General features: G+C 41.1%; 1 protein-coding gene across 1 annotated transcript; it reads left to right on the forward strand.

Moving 5' to 3' along the window:
- Positions 1–61: 61 nt before the first annotated feature.
- tam (DNA polymerase gamma, catalytic subunit tam) lies at positions 62–18,970 on the forward strand. Its single transcript, XM_089739744.1, has 18 exons — positions 62–424; positions 822–1,020; positions 1,829–1,983; positions 2,809–3,008; positions 3,924–4,072; positions 5,431–5,644; positions 6,518–7,077; positions 7,632–7,844; positions 8,248–8,353; positions 9,030–9,160; positions 10,548–10,708; positions 12,634–12,757; positions 13,638–13,818; positions 15,496–15,668; positions 16,078–16,213; positions 16,799–16,967; positions 17,279–17,395; positions 18,757–18,970. Exons 1-18 carry the CDS (start codon positions 132–134, stop codon positions 18,953–18,955), a joined length of 3,480 nt encoding a protein of 1,159 aa, XP_089595870.1. The 5' UTR covers positions 62–131; the 3' UTR covers positions 18,956–18,970.
- Positions 18,971–19,788: the final 818 nt, after the last annotated feature.

Consider the following 19,788-nt stretch of genomic DNA (forward strand, 5'->3'; position numbering starts at 1 on the left):
AATTTAAATTGAAAGTACAATATTATTTATATAAATAATAGTTTTGGGAACAAAATTGCCAAATGTCAAACAAGATTAAGGTTATATTTTTGTTTACACAACATTATAGCGTAAGAATTTAGGAATTCAGAATGAAAAAACTAAATAAAAAGATAGCATGTATTAATTTTAAAACACACAGTTTTTTAAATAAAGTTAATGTCGGCAATCAAAGATTCTTAAGTGATGTTCTACCGACCACAGAATTTAAAGTTTTAAAGAAGCGAAAGAAAATAAATGATATCCCAAACGTAAATAACGAAGAACCAAACCTATCTAGCCAATTGAGGGTTAACGAATTTAATATACAGATGATTTCTAAGAATATATATGAGCAACTGTTTAAAAAGCCCAGTTCTTCACCAGATCCTGAGGTTATTAAAAGGTAAATTTTAAAATAAAATATTTCAACAAGACAGCAAGCTGTATTGCATCAAAACCAAAATCTCGCTTCATCGGTATCAGCATATCTTCTAATAAATCATCTGATTCACTTAATGTGTAATACCATCTAGTAAGAATTATTTTGATTAAAATTATTCCAGACCTCAGGTTGTTTTACTAAGGCTGGGATCAGTAGACCAACAGTTTGAATATTGCTGTCTGGATTTTTAGTATGTACGATTTTTTTGTATTGCTGTAAAAAAATTCAGGTTTTTGTCTGATTTTTTTTTTTAGTTATCAATAACTTCTAAAATATTCAATATCCATCTATCTATATGCAAAAATAATTAGATTATTGTAACACTTCATAAACTCTATCATATTTAATTAAATTTCAGCTGCCAAGAAAGTTTACTCCGACATGGCATAGATTACAAAAAGTGCAGTAATTATTTACCTGATGTAACTCTTAAATTGCCCAAATTAGAAGGTGAAGATATAGTGGAGCATTTTCATAACATTGGTGAGAAGCAGTGTGCTCCCTATAGGAGATTGATAAAAGATTTGGCTGGAGCAAGACTGCCTAATTTACCAAAGGTCAGATCATAGAATTTAAAATCTTATGGACTAGCGACCCGCCCTCGCTTCGCTTCGGAAACATTAAAACACACATGAAACAAAAAAAAAAAAAAAAGTAGCCTATGTTCATCAGGGACAATGTCGGCTTCTAATGGAAAAATAATTTTTCAAATCGGTCCAGTAGTTTCGGAGCCTATTCGAAACAAACAAACAAACAAATCTTTCCTCTTTATAATATTAGTATAGATTTATAATATTAGTATAGATACATATTAAGATTTCGACTTCAAAGTAAGCTATTGGACAAAAAAAATGTTTCTCAACAGTTAATAAATAAAAATTGAAAAATAATCACACAACAAACTCTCATACTCTTTTACTCTTTAATATTTGCCTAATTTGTTGTAACTATACTGAGACCATAGAACTTATATCTCAAGGTGGGTGGCGCATTTACGTTGTGGATGTCTGTGGGTTCCAGTAACCACTTAACATCAGGTGGGCTGTGAGGTCGTCCACCCATCTAAGCAATAAAAAAAAATTATGTAGTCTCTGTACTATGTAGTCTATGTAGTATACTCTGTGAATATGCTAGTGTTTGTAACTGAACACCTACATAGACTTGTAATCATGAATTTTAATTTTGTGTGTTTGAGTGGGAACCTGGATAATTTAAATTTTCAATTGGTCCTGCCTGGTCGGTTCGGCAATGACAGACTATGTTTTTTTCAGAAAAATAATTCTCCTGTCCTGTCTGTTTGGTCTGCCATTCTCTTTTACTACTATATAGGATTAATAAAACTTTTGCTGTACTCCTAATTTACAGAAATGGTCTAAAACCTGTGGTTGGAGTAGATATAATGACAACACAATCGAATCAATACCGTGCCCTCCAGATGATGCTCTTATATTTGATGTAGAGGTTCTTATGTCAGCAGGCAAGAGACCCACATTGGCATGTGCGGTTTCTGTCAATGCATGGTTTGTGTTTTTACGTTGTCAAGTTAGATTCAGAGATTAATTTTAAAGGAGTTGATATAGTAACAGCTATTTTTAGTGAAACACATACAAAAACCAGCTTAATAAATTACTTTAGATTCAACTTCCATGATCAAGGAATAGCATTATGTAATTAAACAAGGGAAATTTTTAAATTTGGGTATTCATTAATAGTCTGCCAATTTCTTCAATTAATCAATTATCTGTTTTGGTTTGAAAGATTGTACAGACATCAATACAAAGCATATATGACTTCGACCCATTATCACATAGTGAATGGTATTAACGTTATAATGTCTATGGTTCCAAATAACGCTTAATCATGATTATTGACTAAGGCATTCTTTACCTACCCATCAAACAAACAAGATACACCAAATAAAAATAAAGTAAAAATATATATCATACATACTTATTTATTTTAATTCAAATACTCTACATACATGGAATAAATGCATAAACAAAGTGAAACATAACTTAAAATTACCAGTTAACTAATATTTGGTCAGTCAAACACAGTCAGTGGTTAATGGAAATTAGTGTTATCTTTGGTACTTTTATTGGGTGCCCGATATTTTTGACCTAGATGCGTTCTGTACCGAATTAAAGGGTAAGAGGGCCCTTTGGATCTGTGTGCTTAGTGTGAGTTTTTTAACGTCTCGATAGCGTAAAAGTTAACTCAGTTGGAACGTTTGCCGGCGTTTGCCGCTAGGGGCGCTGTTAAACTCGCAATAAACACGCTGATGTTGAGAAATGTTCTTTGGTACTACGAGTATGAAAAGCGGCCACATAATTTTAATATCGCAGGTACAGCTGGGTCAGTGAACCTGTTGCCAATGAGGAAACTCATAAATACTTCGAGAGTGCTAACTACGAAGACCTGATACCTCTGGAGACGGACGGCATTAATCCTTGTGGAGATCTGAAAAGGCCTCGCATAGTCATAGGCCACAATGTTTCTTACGACAGAGCTAAGATTAAGGAACAATACTGGCCAAATAAAACAGGTACCTAATTAATTTTCCACTATAAACAGTAGAATTATTTGTGGTACATCCATCTATTATCAAAGCTTGCTAATATAAATCCCAGCTGACATCGTTACACGGCTTAAAAATCTATAGACACAACCCACTGAAGTTTGGAACAGCGCCCCTAGCGGTGAACGTAGGCAAACGTTTCAACTCCGTACAAATTTGAATTAACTTTTACGCTATCGAGAACGTTTAAAAACTCGCACTAAGCACACTGAACTCTTAATTGCATTTTGTAACGGCTTCCGAACTCTTTTTTATTTGTTTTATTGCTTAGATGGGTGTACGAGCCACAGCCCACCTGGTGTTAAGTGGTTACTGGAGCCCATAGACATCTACAACGTAAATGCGCCACCCACCTAGAGATATAAGTTCTAAGGTCTCAGATATAGTTACAACGACTGCCCCACCCTTCAAACCGAAACGCATTACTGCTTCACGGCAGAAATAGGCAGGGTGGTACCTACCCGGGCGCACTCACAAGAGATCCTACCACCAGTAATAAGATTCAATTTGGTAAACCTGAAAGCCCCACGTCCGATATACGTGTTGGCTTCCGGTTGCATATCGACGCTTGAAAGGCAAACGTGACTAAGCGACAATGCGTGAACTTTACAGTAGACTAACTTAAAGTTGAGATACCTGAACAAAATTCTATCTTAACGAATCTAGCTGTAGGTTTGAAATGATTTTAATAGACCTAAATATATATTTTTTGCGCATCGAATATGGTTATTGCCTATCATTTACATAATATCTATAAAGCAGTTATTGTCGCTTAGTCACGTTTGCCTTTCAAGCGTCGATATTTATAATTCTATCAATAGTTCATCTCGTTTCAACTCGTTTGATTCTGAGAATTTATTGTATTATTTTTGGTAAATTCAGGCGTACGTTTCATGGACACGATGTCGATGCACACGTGCGTGAGCGGGGTGACCAGCTACCAGAGAACTGTCCTGAAGACGAAGAACAAGGAACCAGATCCCTCCGACGAAGACTGGATCGAGATAAGCTCCTTAAATAGTTTATCTGAGGTATTTATTTTATCACTAGCTGACCCGGCAGACTTCGTAGTGCCTCAATCGATAAATAAAAGACCTGAACTTTTGTATAAAATAAACTTAAAACAAACAAAAGGAATCCGTCCGACGGGGGACATAACAAAGGAAAAACAAAATTGATATTTTTATTTAATTTAGAGTTAATTTTCATTTTTATCTACCTTGTAAACCTTCTCTGGACTTCGACAAATAATTCAAGACCAAAATTAGCCAAATCGGTCCAGCCGTTCTCGAGTTTTAGCGAGACCAACGAACAGCAATTCATTTTTATATATTTTATCATAAACAATACTAAGGCAAAACCGTTTCAGTGAGTTGTTATCGCCTGTTCTTTTGCGTTTTTTTTCTTTTTTTTTTATAGCTTAGATGGGTGGACGAGTTCACAGCCCACCTTGTGTTTTGTGAGTAAGAGAGATAGGAGATGTCGTGTTAGGAAGTAAGAAAGACAGCGAATGAATGTGGAACACTTAGTTTTATTTTTTACGCAAGAGGAGGGTAGTTGTAACTCTGAAGAAGCAAGACGATTATATTTTAGTTATATAGATTAAGACGAAATAAAGAATCAAGTTTGTGTGAAGTGATCAACTGTTTCACTCGCCTACCCTGAATATAAAACCCCCATCTATTTTTTTTACTTTTTTTGCTGTATCTTTACAAAGAAAAATACATAACAAAATAGTAATCGTTATCCATAGCTTGAATCTAAATTTAGTGGTTCCTGTAAAATAATGCCTTTTGTAATATGAATATCTACCTTGCACAATAATATGGCTCCTACAATATAACTGTACAAGTTGCTACTTATTTTTTATTTAATTGGATATTTTTTGTATTTAATTGTATTAAATCGTATGTAAGTCTATCTTATATTGTATTTATTTTTCACATGTGTATATAAGTATATATTTTAATGTAAGTTTATTATGATATAGCACCGTCCAGTTCACTTATTCCTCTCCCTGTAAAGTTGCCTGGAAGAGATCGCTTTCAGCGATAAGGCCGCCAATTTATGTCACCGACTATTATTTGCTCACTCTGTACAGTACAGTACATCTCATACATGTACAGACATATGGTGTTAAATAAAGTGCTATTATTATTATTATTATCTACCACTGGGCGAACACTGGTTCATTGTCGTAGCCTAATAAGTAGAACGTCCGGCGTAGTCATCCAGAGTCTGGTCGAATGCGACTACGCCTTTGTTCAAATAGCATTAGTCAATTCAGATATTTTTAGGTAAATACGTACTTAACACATGTTCACTTCATATCAACGATGAAAGAACAAATAAAAAGCGAAACTGTTTTAAATTTCCAAAACCTTTCAAGGTCCACAAGCTGTACTGCGGTAGAACCGTAGACAAAGCGACGCGAGACATCTTTGTGGACGGCACAATGCAAGACGTCCACAGTAACTTTCAGAAACTAATGAATTACTGCGCTGCTGACGTCATCGCGACACATAACGTACTAAATCGCCTACTGCCGATGTTCTTAGAAAGGTTCCCGCATCCCGTGACGCTAGCGGGAATGCTTGAATTAGGTATGAGCTTTATTTAGTTCTCTGCTTTCTTAGGCTTTTTCTCTTGTTTCGTTGGTACCATTGATTTTTGTATTGGGTATCGATTATATAATCTCTTTCATAGGTACACATAGGAAGACAAACTAACTACCCAAATTACGTGACACAAGGCCACGATAGTCGTGAAGAACTTTTGTTGCGGAAGCGAATGCTTAGACTTTTTTTAAATTGCATTGTTAAATGGCTACCAGAACCCGTAGACGGGAATGGCAGTGCCACGGTCTACCTTGATATACGAGGGTCCGCGTCAGTTGCATTGGAGTAACCCTGCCAACCAGGACGCGTGGTTGCTTTGTGGATGTCGTAAGCAGCGATACTACCCAAAACCCGCGGTCATACATAGCTCCTACCATCAGTACTCAAATGGTTAGAAGGATACTACGAATGGAAGTTGAAGTAGTAGTATCGAAAAGCCAGGCCGCGTAACTTTTGACTCTGTTCTCAGAGCTAAAGAAAATTAATAAAATAAAACACCCCCTTCTCTAAGTGGAACGAACGATTGATTTTGTGGCATGAATCAACCCGTGCGAGCGCTTTTAGTTACACTGATCTGCGTGATTAGTGCGAGTTTTTTAACGTTCTCGATAGCGTAAAAGTTAGCTCATATTTGTATGAAATGGGATCGTTTGAGTACGTTTGCCGCTTGAGGCGCTGTTCCAACTGCATACAAAATTGGGTTAACTTTTACGCTATCGAGAAAGTTAAAAAACTCGCACTAAGCACACAGTTATTTTTTTTGAACTCCTATCAAAAGATAATTTTACTTAATTAAACAATATCCAATTAGCGTACATACAGGCGGCGTTTACTTTAAACCGTTGATAAATGTCGCAGGTATGGCGTACCTACCTATAAATTCAAATTGGACTCAGTACATAGATTCGGCTGAAACAGTATTCGAGGATATGAAGCTTGAGTCGCGTCAGTTATTGTCTTTGAAGGCCGATGAGGCGTGTCGTCTCATGGAGGACGAGGCCTACAAAAAGGACCTCTGGATGTGGGACCAGGACTGGTCGGTGCAGAAATTAAAATTAAAAAAACAAACAATCAAAAAAAAGAACGTTGTCGCCGAAGTAAATACGGAAGCGGATGTCGAATGTACTAATCGTAAATTGACCAATGAGTACACAGAAGAAGTCTCAACTGAAGAAAAAACATTTGATATTCTGAACGAGGAATATATAGATTACGTTGAAAATGCTAACAGGATCAAAGGTATTGGCGCAGATCGAACCGAAGCAGAATTCAAATATTTGTTCGATCTCGAGAAGCTGTTGCCGGTTAAAAAGCCTCTGTTGCCCGGATATCCGGCTTGGTATCGGAAACTGTGCACGAAGCCCGGCAAAGACCCGGATTGGGCGCCTGGAGCCAACAACATCACGACAAGTATGCAGGTATATCACGAGTCGCTCTAAATATTATTTCGTTTTGAGTTTAATAGACTCCTTAGACATTAAATTGCATCAATATACTTTTTGGTTGTACCGTAGATTGGGGGGACCCTTTCAAAATCCAACACAAATTTTAAACTTAAATTTTTATATACATAGTTCATTACAAAATATACACAAAAACTGAAAAAAACTAGCTTGATCCGATTCACCTTGGCTTTGGGGTGAATCAGGTTACGTATGGGGACAATAGAGTTTTTCGATAGGGCTGGCACTATTTAGTTGTTAGGTAGGTAATTAACTTTTTAATATCTTTACTGAGTTACAAAACTTTGATGACTAAATTAAACTATTTAATATTCTTAAACACTAAATAAAAGCCATTTTCAGTTCAACAAAGCTAAATCTAACAACTCAACAAAAGTATTGTGACATCCCAGATTTGTCCCTCTTCCTCCCGATCTACTGTACCAAAAATGCCACTCCTAACTTGTGCAATTCAACGAACCATCAAAGTGACCAGCCTACGAGTGTCTACAGAAATGTTCCACCGTCAGATAACTCCAAAACTCCTGCGTCTATCCTGGGAAGGTTACCCGCTACACCACGTAAAGTCTGAGGGCTGGGGCTTCATGGTTCCATTCAGCAGGGAGGTACGCGACGAGGAGAACCCTCGCCTGCCTCTCGAGCAGCTGCTGGAGAAATGCCCTTTGCTATTCAGTAAGGGAGAAGTCGATACTGATTTGTATGTACTACCGAAGACTGTTGAGGTAAGCGTACTTTTTTTTTATTGCCTAGATGGGTGGACGAGCTCACACTCCACCTGTTTACTGAGATCTTTAGAACTTATATCTCAAGGTGGGTGGCGCATTTACGTTTTAGATGTCTATGGGCTCTTGTAACCACTTAACATCAGGTAGGCCGTGAGCTCGTACATCCAACAGCAAAAAAAAATCCTTACATAGAAATTGTATATTGAGAATAAAAAAGAAAATTAACTAGAGCATTGTGTTTGTCGATTGATATTTCAGCTCTTAGCAAAACAGCTTGACTGATCCCTGAACTGAAAACCAATCCTTCCGAATTCCATTCTAGAATCAATCACAGAATACCTTAGTTTCCCGCGAAGTACATTGCTAAGGAATGTAATTTGCTAATGTTCTTCTCATATAGGAAGACCTCGGCAGACGGGCGTACTACGCGAGAAAGACTATCGAAGAGAAGGCTGCTGCTAATCAGTACCACGGCCTCGGAGTGTGGTGCGGCATACAGCTGCAAGGTAACGACGTGACCGTCATCCGTGACCGTCTGTGACCATACGTGACCACGCCTTGGGTTGTCGACTTACAATAGCACTGCCCTATCTCTTCCTTCCTCCTGTCGTAAAAGGGGATTGAGGCAATCACCAGAGAATGAAGAGCAGCGTTCTTGAGTTTGGCACCAGCTTTACTGGTGGTAGAACTATATAGTGGCAGACTAGACGCAGCAGACAGAAGCCTAGGAGCAGAGAAATCATGGAGGTTATAAGTACAATTGGTGCGGCATAGTATATACATAGGTGGCAGCATTCACGTCGTGATGTCCCTTGACTCTGGGGTCCTCGAAACTCCAGATGGACCGTGGGCACATCTGCCTACCTACACGAAACATTTTTTATTATTTTTTATTGCCTAGGTCGGTAGACGAGCTCACGGCCCACCTGATGTTAAGTGGTTACTGAAGCCCATAGACATCTACAACATAAATGCTGCCGCCCACCTTGAGGCATGAGTTGTAAAGACTCATTTTTTAACAGTACCACGGCTGCCCCGCCCTTCAAACCGAAACGAATTGCTGCTTCACGGCAGAAACAGGCGGGGTGGTGGTACCAACCCGCGCGGACTCACAAGACGTCCTACCGTCACTAAATTTATTATAGTTGTTCTCCGACTTCATGCTTCCAATGTGCCGTACAGGTTGTTGCCATTTTTTGAGACTACCGCACAAAGACGGGCCGAAATACAAAGTGGGGAATCCCCTGGCGAAGGATTTCTTGGACATGTTCAGCCAGAACGTGCTCTCCGCTCAGGGGAACGAAGCTGAAAAGGTACCTTACAAATGAGGCCGTCAGAGCAAAATAGTTAGTATGGAGGCAGTTAGATTTGAATTTGAATTTGAGTAGACAAAAAAAAACAATACGCGCAAAAATAATGTTACAAAGCTATCTGTTATCTATGGGTGAAACTATGGATAGGCCGGTTTTGCATCAAAATTTATTATATTTTAGATAAATTCCATTAAACATCATATAAGCTTGAATATAAAAACGATGTGGGTTAGGCCACTTTTGCGCTGATGGCCTCAAATTTGCCTCTTGATCGATTATGTTTATTGGTCTCTTAAACAGGTAACCATATTACACAGTCGGTTATCGTGTAAAAGCACACACATATGTATACCTATGTACCCACATATACACACATATGTGTATGTGTGTCTATGTTGCCTGCTAATTTTGTTTGTGTTTTTTTGCCTCCCTATTCACCAGACGTGTATTCAGAGTATGTCCATATTGGCGCAATGACATGTTGAATTTTCAAACGAAGTTTATCTATGGTTTTAATGTGCTAATGCCCATTGGTGATGGTAAATATTCACAATGATATGGACAAATTGCTGTCTTTTTTTTATTTCCCGATCAGGTAGACTAGCATACGGCCCACCTGATGGTAAGTGGTTACCGTCGCTCATGGAGGTCAGCAATGTCAGGGACAGAGCCAAGCCTAGCCAAGCCTACTGTGTTTTCCAAGGAAATAAATTTTAATTGTGAAGTAAACTCGGTCGATACACTTGTATCATGATATCGAGAGATTAAAGGCTATTTAATTTATGGGACATTTTTGCAGCTTTACAGAAGAGCCATTTCACGTTTAAAATTTAGAAAAAATAACTTAATAAAAAAATACTTCTTCAGCTATTTGAATGGAGTAAACTTAATTAAAGTTTAATTTTAAGCAAGGAACCGTTGATGCTAACACGAAATAAAGCGCACTTTTAATTACAAAGATAAATGTGACTTAAACTAAATACGAAGTCGTCGTGGCCTAAAGGATAAGACGTCCGGTGCTTTCGTGTTGAGCGATGCACCGGTGTTCGAATCCCGCAGGCGAATACCAATTTTTCTAATGAAATACGTACTTAAGATATCTTCACGATTGACTTCCACGTTGAAGGAATAACATCGCGTAATAAAAATCAAACCCGCAAAATTACAATTTGCGTAATTACTGGTGGTAGGACCTCATGTGAGTCCGCATGGTTAGGTACCACCACCCTGCCTATTTTTGCCGTGAAGCAGTAATGCGTTTCGGCTTGAAGGGCGGGGCAGCCGTTGTAACTATACTTGAGACCTTAGTACTTATATCTCAAGGTGGGTGGCGCGTTTACATTGTAGATGTCTATGGGCTCAATCACCCCTCGATATCATCCGGCAGGTCCTATCGTTTGGTCGCATGATGTCGTACTGGCGCAACAACAGGGAACGTATAATGGGCCAGCAGGCCGTGTGGCTCCCGGCCTGGCTGCGGCCCGCGGGCGCGTCGCACTGCGGGGCCATCATACCGCAGGTCGTGGTCGCCGGCACCCTCACTAGGCGGTGAGACTACTCGTAACTAATATGACACTACCCTTCCCTTACCTCACTTCCCTTCATCTATATACATAATATACTAGCGACCCGCCCTCGATTCGCTTAGGGAACTGTAATTTATTATTGATAACAGTATTTCTCCACTATTTAATGGATGTTATTATACATATAAACCTTCCTCTTCAATCACTCTATTAAAAAAAACCGCATCAAAACCCGTTGCGTACTTTTAAAGATTTAAGCATACATAGGGATATAGGGACAGAGAAAGAGACTATTTTATACTATGTAGTGACTAGCTGTAGCCGTCCGCTTCGCTGAGCATTTAAAATTAACATTACTATTTCTCACCCCCACAAAGATTCTCATCATTAACGCCCCCGCAACTGGTGTAGGGAGTCCAACACTCATATAAATATTAGCCTATCCATTAAGTACATGTATTTTCTACATGGATACCAAGTTTCAAGTAAATCGGATGCATGGTTCAGTAGTTATAACGGAATATCCGTAAAAACCACTGTAGATTTATATATTAGTATAGATATGTCGGAGAAGTCACAATTATTTACACCATCGTCAGACATCATAAGGGCGAATAGGGTGATCGAGCTAAGAGAAATATTGAGTACACCAATCACGTTTGTTGTCTTAGAACAATTTAGAAATCTTCTCTTGACGTTAGCAAACGAAAACGAATGACAGTTCTTAGGACGGAGGCACCGCTCTTCAAGAAGGCTGGTTGGTAAGGGTGATGGTAAATTAGCCGAGTTCCGACGATACCGAAATCGTACTACCATCTTTCGGGAATCGTGCTGCATTTCGTTTAGCTTCCAAACTAATGACCGTCTCCGACATATAGATAATTCATTTGATGAACTATAAGTAAGACGTTAATTCTAAGGGCGTCTCTGGTTTAGTGGTTTGTGATCGTCAAAATTAAACCACAAAGGCTTTATTTTCAATTGGGGAATCGGGTTTACGGGTATTCGGCCTGAGGGGGACATGCTGACTTAAGTCGGACTTCAAGTCGAATACCGACTAAACCCCATCGATCACTTTCTTTTGACACTCGATCTCCGTCCGAGTCGGAACCCGGGTCAGGGTCGGTAGGATCTCACTGTGAGCACTACAACCAGACGCGTGGCTGACGTTATCGTCAACATGACAGTCGATGACTCCACGTCAGTCGTCACGGTACGGCGGTCAGATATGATGCCCCGGCGGTGCCATTGGTGTCCCGGGATACCCCGCTGGACGCATTAGGTCTAGGATTGATTTCGGGTCGAAGTCAATATTGAAAAGTAATGTTCGCCTAACTTCCGATATTCGATCATAATAACCAATAAATGACTTAGCTTCATGACGTAGCTTCATTTTTCGTGCTACATTTTCTCGCACGTTTGGAAAAAAGGGGATTACTAACATTTTTAAATTGGCAGTAAAGCTGGATTTCCAAGCCTCATAACGTAGACCTTTTTATTGCTTGGACGAGGGTGAAGGAGCTCAGAGCCCAACTGGTATTAAGTGGTTACTGGAGCTCAGAGACATCCATATCAAAAATGTCGCAGTGTACTACCGTCAGAGCGAGCGGTCGTTCCGTGACGTCACACGGTAGTGTACTGCCGTCAGAGCGAGCGAGCGTTCCGTGACGTCACACAGTTTTTACTGGTGGTAGGACCTCTTGTGAGTCCGCACGGGTAGATACCACCACCCTGCCTATTTCTGCCGTGAAGCAGTCATGCGTTTCGGTTTGAAGGGTGGGGCAGCCGTTGCAGCTATACTTGAAACCTTAGATCTTATATCTCAAGGTGAGTGGCGTATTTACATTGTAGATGTCTTTGGGCTCCAGTAACCACTTAACACCAGGTTGGGCTGTGAGCTCGTCCATCCATCTCAGCAATAAATAAAAAATTGTATACTGCCGTCAGAGCGAGCGAGCCGACCTGGATGACGGCGAGCAACGCGCACCGGGAGCGCGTGGGCTCGGAGCTGCGGGCGGCCGTGCAGGCGCCGCCCTCCGCGCGCCTCGTGGGGGCCGACGTGGACTCGCAGGTGGGTGCTGTGTCTACACCCTTATGTGCTGCAATATGGATGCTCTCACCATCCTGACTATTCTGACAGACGAGGTCACATTTTGATTCGATTACAGCCGCCCCACCCTTCAAACCGGAACGCACCACTGCTTTTAAAGTATGCGACAATCGGTAACAATACAATTGACTTGGACCTCACGTCTTGAAGTCAGCGGTGGTGTTTGTACCTACAGTACAATACAAACAGTATTTATATCTATTAATTATTTAAAATCAAAAGGGAAGCTCCCATCCCTATAGGCTATTCATCTGTTGCAAAGTTATGATTTCTTCGCTACAGTATTCCCCAAACGCTATGGCAATAAAACCCAGGCTAAACGAATTTTAGAAAACAATAAAGCTGGAAACGATACTGGGCTACGCAATTCATTGTGCCTTTTTTTCCTACCTATGCTGATAGCCTTGAGAGGCTACTTCAGCTTCGCCCTAACATGTAGATGAGCTCACGGGGCTCAAAACTGACGACGTTGCTAACACGTACCCTAGCAAGAGCCGTGCTTCGCAGAATCTACTATCGGATCGGAAACGCGACCCACTGAGAAGATACTAGAAACTCAATGGGCTGTGTCTGTGGGTTAATTTACTCGCCGAGCCCATCGTCGGAAGCAACGTGATCGGTGACTGTGGCGGGTAACCATCACAGAACACAAGATATTTGAAAAATGCCTGAATCTCGCTTACGACATTTTCAAGACAAGCTTGCATATATACAAGTTCCGAACAACAACATTCTGCTCGGTGGAAGATCTTCCCTTTGTCGTTAAGCAAACCAAAATGACCACTTAAGATGACCACGTACGCCTGAATGATAGATCGAATGCAACGGCTTGGGTTACCAGGAGCTGTGGATCGCGTCGTTGCTGGGAGACAGCTCGCTGGGTGTGTGTGGGGGCACGGCGCTGGGCTGGGCCGTGCTGGCGGGGGACCGCGCCCGCCACACCGACCTGCACTCGCTCACGGCCGCCGCGAGTGGCATCTCCCGGGACCACGCTAAAGTCATCAACTACGCACGGATCTACGGTCAGAAATTAACCAACGGACTATTAACTAGGAGCTTTGTGTGGGAGGATTAAGTGTTTTTCTCCTACCCATTCTAGTGATCTCGAGGGGGTCATACTATTTATTTTTTATTGCTTAGATGTGTGGACGAGCTCACAGGCCACCTGGTGTTAAGCGGTTTCTGGAGCCCATAGACATCTACAACGTAAATGCGCCACACACCTTGAGATATAAGTTTTAAGGTCTCAGTTATAGTTACAACGGCTGCCCCGCGCTTCAAACCCAAACGCATAACTGCTTCACGGCAGAAATAGGCGGGGCGGTGGTACCTCGCGGACTCACAAGAGGTCCTACCATCAGTAAAATGTAGATTCACCGAACGAATAAGTGAGCTCACGGGGCTCTAATCTAGAGATGTTGCTAATACTAGTACTAGCAAGAGCAGTGTTTCGCAGAATCTACTAGCGGATCGGAAACGCGACGAACTGAGAAGATCTGGCCAGAAACTCAGTGGGCCAGAAAACCCGGAAAGACCGTCCACCATACGAAGACGCAATATCGAAGTCTCAATTGTATTAGTAAGGTTTGATTGCCCTCGTAAATACAGCAGTGGTCCAACCAGTCTAGGTTGACACACCTTACCACCGATGCTAGGGGTAAAACACATTTACATTTTACATACACGTTTAATTAGCTGTACCAACAAAATGATCGCCGAATTGGAACATCGGCGAATTGACAAAAAGGTGCATGATAAGTGTCATCTAAATTATAGACAAACGACCGTGATAACACCTTGAAATGAAGCTAAAGCTGCGTTTCCACTGGAGATGCACGAGGACGCAGAGCGAGCGTAGGGAAATAAAGTGATCCTATTGGTAGATGTATGTTGATTCGCTCATATTCCTCGCTCATCTCTGGTACAAACGCAGCTTTATCTGAAACTTTTTGGCGGGAACGCGAGGAGTGAAGTTGTGTGATTTCTTTTATTTTGTGTTTCTTCAGGTTTAAATGTGTAATAACGGTGGTTTATTAACTGTTTAATATATGTAAAAGTGCACAAATGTCGGAAAATGAAACAAAGCCGCTGGACATAACTTCTCCGGATACTCCAAAAAGTCCACTGAAAAAATCTCAGTAAATGACCACCATTTTACTGAGATTATATTTCATCCGAAATCATCTCATTTCATTTTATTTCATCCCAGTTGATTAATGTCTCAAATTCATCATCTTCATTTTCATTCAATTCCATTTTCCAATTCCATTCAATTTCATTTCATTGCATTTCACTCCGTGTTATAATTTTTCATGAAAATAAGAATATAAATTAAAATGAGACATGACTTAAAAGATTTAGTCACCAGGTCATAAAATCGCTTAAAAAAAATTAATCTAAGGAAGAATTGTAACAGTCACCTTTTTTTTTTTTTTTTTATTGCCTTTGTTGGCAGACGGGCATACGGCCCACCTGATGGTGAGTGGTTACCGTCGCCCATGGACTTCAGCAATGCCAGGGGCAGAGCCAAGCCGCTGCCTACCGCAAACCTACCCACATCTTGCGTTTGATGTCACGCTACTGTCATATAAGATCTTTTCACCTAATTTACTATATCTTATATTGCATTTTTAATCGTATAGGCTATGACCGTTCGGATTAAGATAATAAGTTTCAACGAATATTTTTGAAAAGTTTAGGAGCCGGTCAAAACTTCGCGGAGAGATTGCTGAAACAGTTCAATCCGACTATGACGATATCCGAAGCCAAGAGCAAGGCGGCTAAGATGTTCGCGACCACCAAGGGCAAGCGGATCTACACGCTGAAGAAGCAATACATGGAGGGGTTCATGGACGAAGACTTGGAGGGCCAGGTATTTGATACTGGTCTCGTTTGTTATTCATGTTTTTAAGGATCAAGATTTTTTTTTTGTTGCTTAGATGGGTGGACGAGCTCACAGCCCACCTGGTCTTAAGTGGTTACTGGAGCCCATAGACATTTACAACGTAAATGTGCCACCCATCTTGAGACATAAGTTCTAAGATCTCAGTATAGTTACAACGGCTGCCCCACCCTTCAAGCCGAAACACATTACCGCTTCACGGCAGAAAAAGGCAGGGTGGTGGTACCTACCTGTGCGGACTCACAAGAGGTCCTACCACCAGTATAAACCAGCTCCCGTTTAGAGTTTAGCTACCCAGGGAAAGTGTAGGGAATCACGGGTTAAACCTACGGAAGCGGGAAGCAATCGACCCCCAATCGTAATGGAAATACGTCGGCAGGCGCTCGAGATGAACAGTTACCAGGCGACGAGGCTCGCCAAGCTGACAGGGAGGCCAGTGGAGGAAATGTTCGACAGGCCGAAGTGGGTGGGCGGCACCGAGTCCGAAATGTTCAACAAACTGGAGGAGATCGCTGGTGACTAACGTTATATTATACCCCTTTACGGTAAGGGATAATGCTTCTTTGCAGGACTGCCGAGAGAACTCAGCAATCTTACAGATTGATATAAATCGTACCCTAAATCAGAAGGACCCTAAACCGTACCCAAAGTCACCTCGTGTATAGGCAAATCGTAGCTCGATTTTCATTGTTTACTCTAACGTGACCTACATACAACCCTAAAGTCAGTTGCGATATCGGCACAGCGGTTGTGATAATCGTTTCTTAATCGTGAGCCGAAGCGATTTTAGAGTTTAAGGTAAACAATAAAAATCGGTTTTTTTTTTTTTTTTTTATTGCCTTTGTAGGCAGACGGGCATACGGCCCACCTGATGATGAGTGGTTACCGTCGCCCATGGACTTCAGCAATGCAAGGGGCAGAGCCAAGTCGCTGCCTACCGATTTCCGAGTTACGATTGATATACACGAGGTGAATTAAGGTACGGTTTAGGGTCCACCCACCACTGTCCCGTTATCGCAACTGACTTTAGGGCCGTGTCTGGGTCGTATTAGGGATGTAAATTAGCAAGTTGTGTGAGCGTGTGTTCCCCGGCGGCGCAGACTCCGCGGCGCCCCGCACGGCGTTCCTGTCGGCGCGGCTGTCCCGCGCGCTGGAGCGGGCCGCGCCGCGCTGGGCCGCCACGCGCCTCAACTGGGCCGTGCAGAGCGCCGCCGCCGACTTCCTGCACCTCATGCTGGTCAGCATGGCGCATCTAGCTCCCGAAGCCAGGTAGCGCTCGCTCACTTGCAAATTTTTTTTGAAGTGTTACTTATTTATTTAGTATTAAGCGGTAGGCAGCGGCTTGGCTCTGCTCCTGGTATTGCTGAAGTCCATGGGTGACGGTAACCACTTACCATCAGGTGGGCCGTACGCTCGTCTTCCTACAAAGGCATAAAAAAAATTAGAATATTTGTGATTTCAAACTCGATGAAACGAAAAAATAAGTCCATAGAGACACATTATTTTTGGGACTATGTAAACTTTTTTCTGTAAAAGTTTATTATTTATTTATTATTATTAACTAATTTTAACGTTTCAAGGTTCTGTCTGAGTTTCCACGATGAGGTTCGTTACTTGGTCCCCGAGGAGCGGAAGTACGAGGCGGCCCTGGCACTACAGATCACTAACTTACTCACGAGAGCATTCTGTTCGCAAAGGTAAACAAACTTAACGGCCGTTTGCTGTAGTCTTAAGTGACATGGTCACTACACAAGGGAGTGGTGGGTTCAAATCCCGCGAAGGGAAGTTTTTATTTATTTTTATTGCTTAGATGCGTGGACGAGCTCACAGCTCACCTGGTGTTAAGTGGTTACTGGAGCCCATAGACATCTACAATGTAAATGCGCCACCTGCCTTGAGATATAAGTTCTAAGGTCTCTGTATGTTACAACGGCTGCCCCACCCTTCAAACCGAAACGCATTACTGCTTAACGACAGAAATAGGCAGGCTGGTGGTACCTACCCGCGCGGACTCACAAGAGGTCCTACCACCAGTGTTATCCAGCTGCCAGATGCCTATAATCAAACTGCGCAATAGTCTGTAATGTTTGTATTCCGTCGGTCCGCACTTTATACGCATTGAGCCCACCTACACGTCAAGGAGAAGCTGATATAGCCTCTCAAGGCTATCGGCATAGGGAGGTCAAAAAAAAAAACCTTCGATTTTCGCGACTTTAATAAAACTACTTTTACACGAACGGCCGTGTTCACGGAAACTGTGGTTTACTGGTGTGTTTACTGGTGGTAGGACCTCTTGTGTGTCCGCGCGGGTAGGTACCACCACCTTGCCTATTTCTGCCGTGAAGCAGTAATGCGTTTCGGTTTGAAGGGTGGGCAGCCGTTGTAACTATACTGAGATCTTAGAACTTATATCTCAAGGTGGGTGGCGCATTTACGTTGTAGATGTTTATGGGCTCTAGTAACCACTTTACACCAGGTGGGCTGTGAGCTCGTCCAACCATCAAAGCAATACAAAAAAAAAACTGTAAAGTACTCGAAACCTCGTAAATAATATTATTATGACGACAGTAAAACGAAACGCGAGATTAAATCGTAAAATTACTTTTAACTAGTGGTCCCCCGGTAGTCAAAATTCGACTAGTAATTAATTGAAATTATAAGTTTGTACACTATTATGATTCTATTGTCAAAGACTATTATCCCAGATTTCGCCAAGACTACACTATAAATAAATAATATTAAGGACAAACAATATTTAATCTATTCTCAATTTGACCACAGAATATAAGCAATAAGAAAAGTTTGAGATTAAACAAATAGTATGCATGCGCGTGTGTGTCAAATACATAGTAGCGTGTGTAATGTTCTTTTTTAATGATTTCATGTATTTTTTATTCATAATTTAAATAAATATTAACATTGTGCACTCCTTCTCTATATTTTCTATAAGTATGGGAAATTTCATTCTCCTCCATCCGCGCAATTTTCGTAAAAAGGTGTACAAAGTTTTTGCTTCACGTATTAATTTAAAGATAATCATAAGCTATATATTTTTCAGGGTCGGCATTAACGATTTGCCTCTCTCGGTGGCGTTCTTCACGTCAGTCGAAGTCGACCAAGTGCTGAGGAAGGAATCCAACAACAGCTGCGTGACGCCGTCGAACCCTCACGGCTTGGAGAAAGGATACGGAATTCCGAATGGCGAATCCTTGAACATATTCGATGTGTTGGAAAAATGTAAAATAAAATCTAAATAAATAAATACATTTGAATTATGCATTTTTTTTTAACAATTGTCGCATTGTAATTTTTGTTTCATCTTCTTATTATGATAGCAAACGAATCTGATATTCGGCCACTAGTCGGTATCGAACTACCGGATTATAAACGTGAATCCGGCTAGATACCGGATTAAAAAAAATACACCATCTAAAGCTTAGATACACTATTTAATTAACATAATATTGAGACTCGAACAATCATATTATTTTCATTATAAAACAGTGAAAATTAAAACTCGTGCTGTACTAAGAGCGAAATAATGATAAATAAACACTAAGTTCTCTACGTTAAGAGGCAAAAAACGGTTTCACTTGTCTTCTTAGACAAAGGCAGCGTCCGCAAAAACTCTTTCGCTGTATACAGAACTAAAGCTGCTGTAGGTACCTGAAAGATAAACTCTAGCAAACTTTGTTAAGTTTGTGTATTGTAAAGCATTAACATACCACCACCCCGCCTATTTCTGCCGTGAAGCAGTAATGCGTTTCGGTTTGAAGGGTGGGGTAGCCGTTGTAACTATACTGAGATCTTAGAACTTATATCTCGAGGTGGCTGGCGCATTTACGTTGTAGATGTCTATGGGCTCCAGTAACCACTTAACACCAGGTGGCCTGTGAGCTCGTCCATCCATCAAAAAAAAGCAATAAAAAATAGGGGTGTGGCTGTGTTATGGACACGGCCGTTTGTTGTACGTGAATACGTCTCGTAACGGGTAATACAGCCCGATGTCGATACAGAAGCGATTTCATCATCCATCTGCGTAATTTCAACCGTCCCAGCTGCAGATGTACTGGCACCGTCGTTGATCCGC

Source organism: Bombyx mandarina, chromosome A1 (assembly GCF_030267445.1).
Source record: "Bombyx mandarina strain Sakado chromosome A1, ASM3026744v2".
Lineage (NCBI taxonomy): Eukaryota > Metazoa > Arthropoda > Insecta > Lepidoptera > Bombycidae > Bombyx > Bombyx mandarina.

What these genes read in the sequence shown, in the direction of transcription:
- tam (XM_089739744.1), top strand. Translation starts at nt 132, where the DNA reads ATGAAAAAACTAAATAAAAAGATAGCATGTATTAATTTTAAAACACAC. An exon ending in GATCCTGAGGTTATTAAAAG is followed by an intron (nt 425 to 821) that starts GTAAATTTTAAA and finishes ATTAAATTTCAG; the next exon opens with CTGCCAAGAAAGTTTACTCC. An exon ending in GCGGTTTCTGTCAATGCATG is followed by an intron (nt 1,984 to 2,808) that starts GTTTGTGTTTTT and finishes TTAATATCGCAG; the next exon opens with GTACAGCTGGGTCAGTGAAC.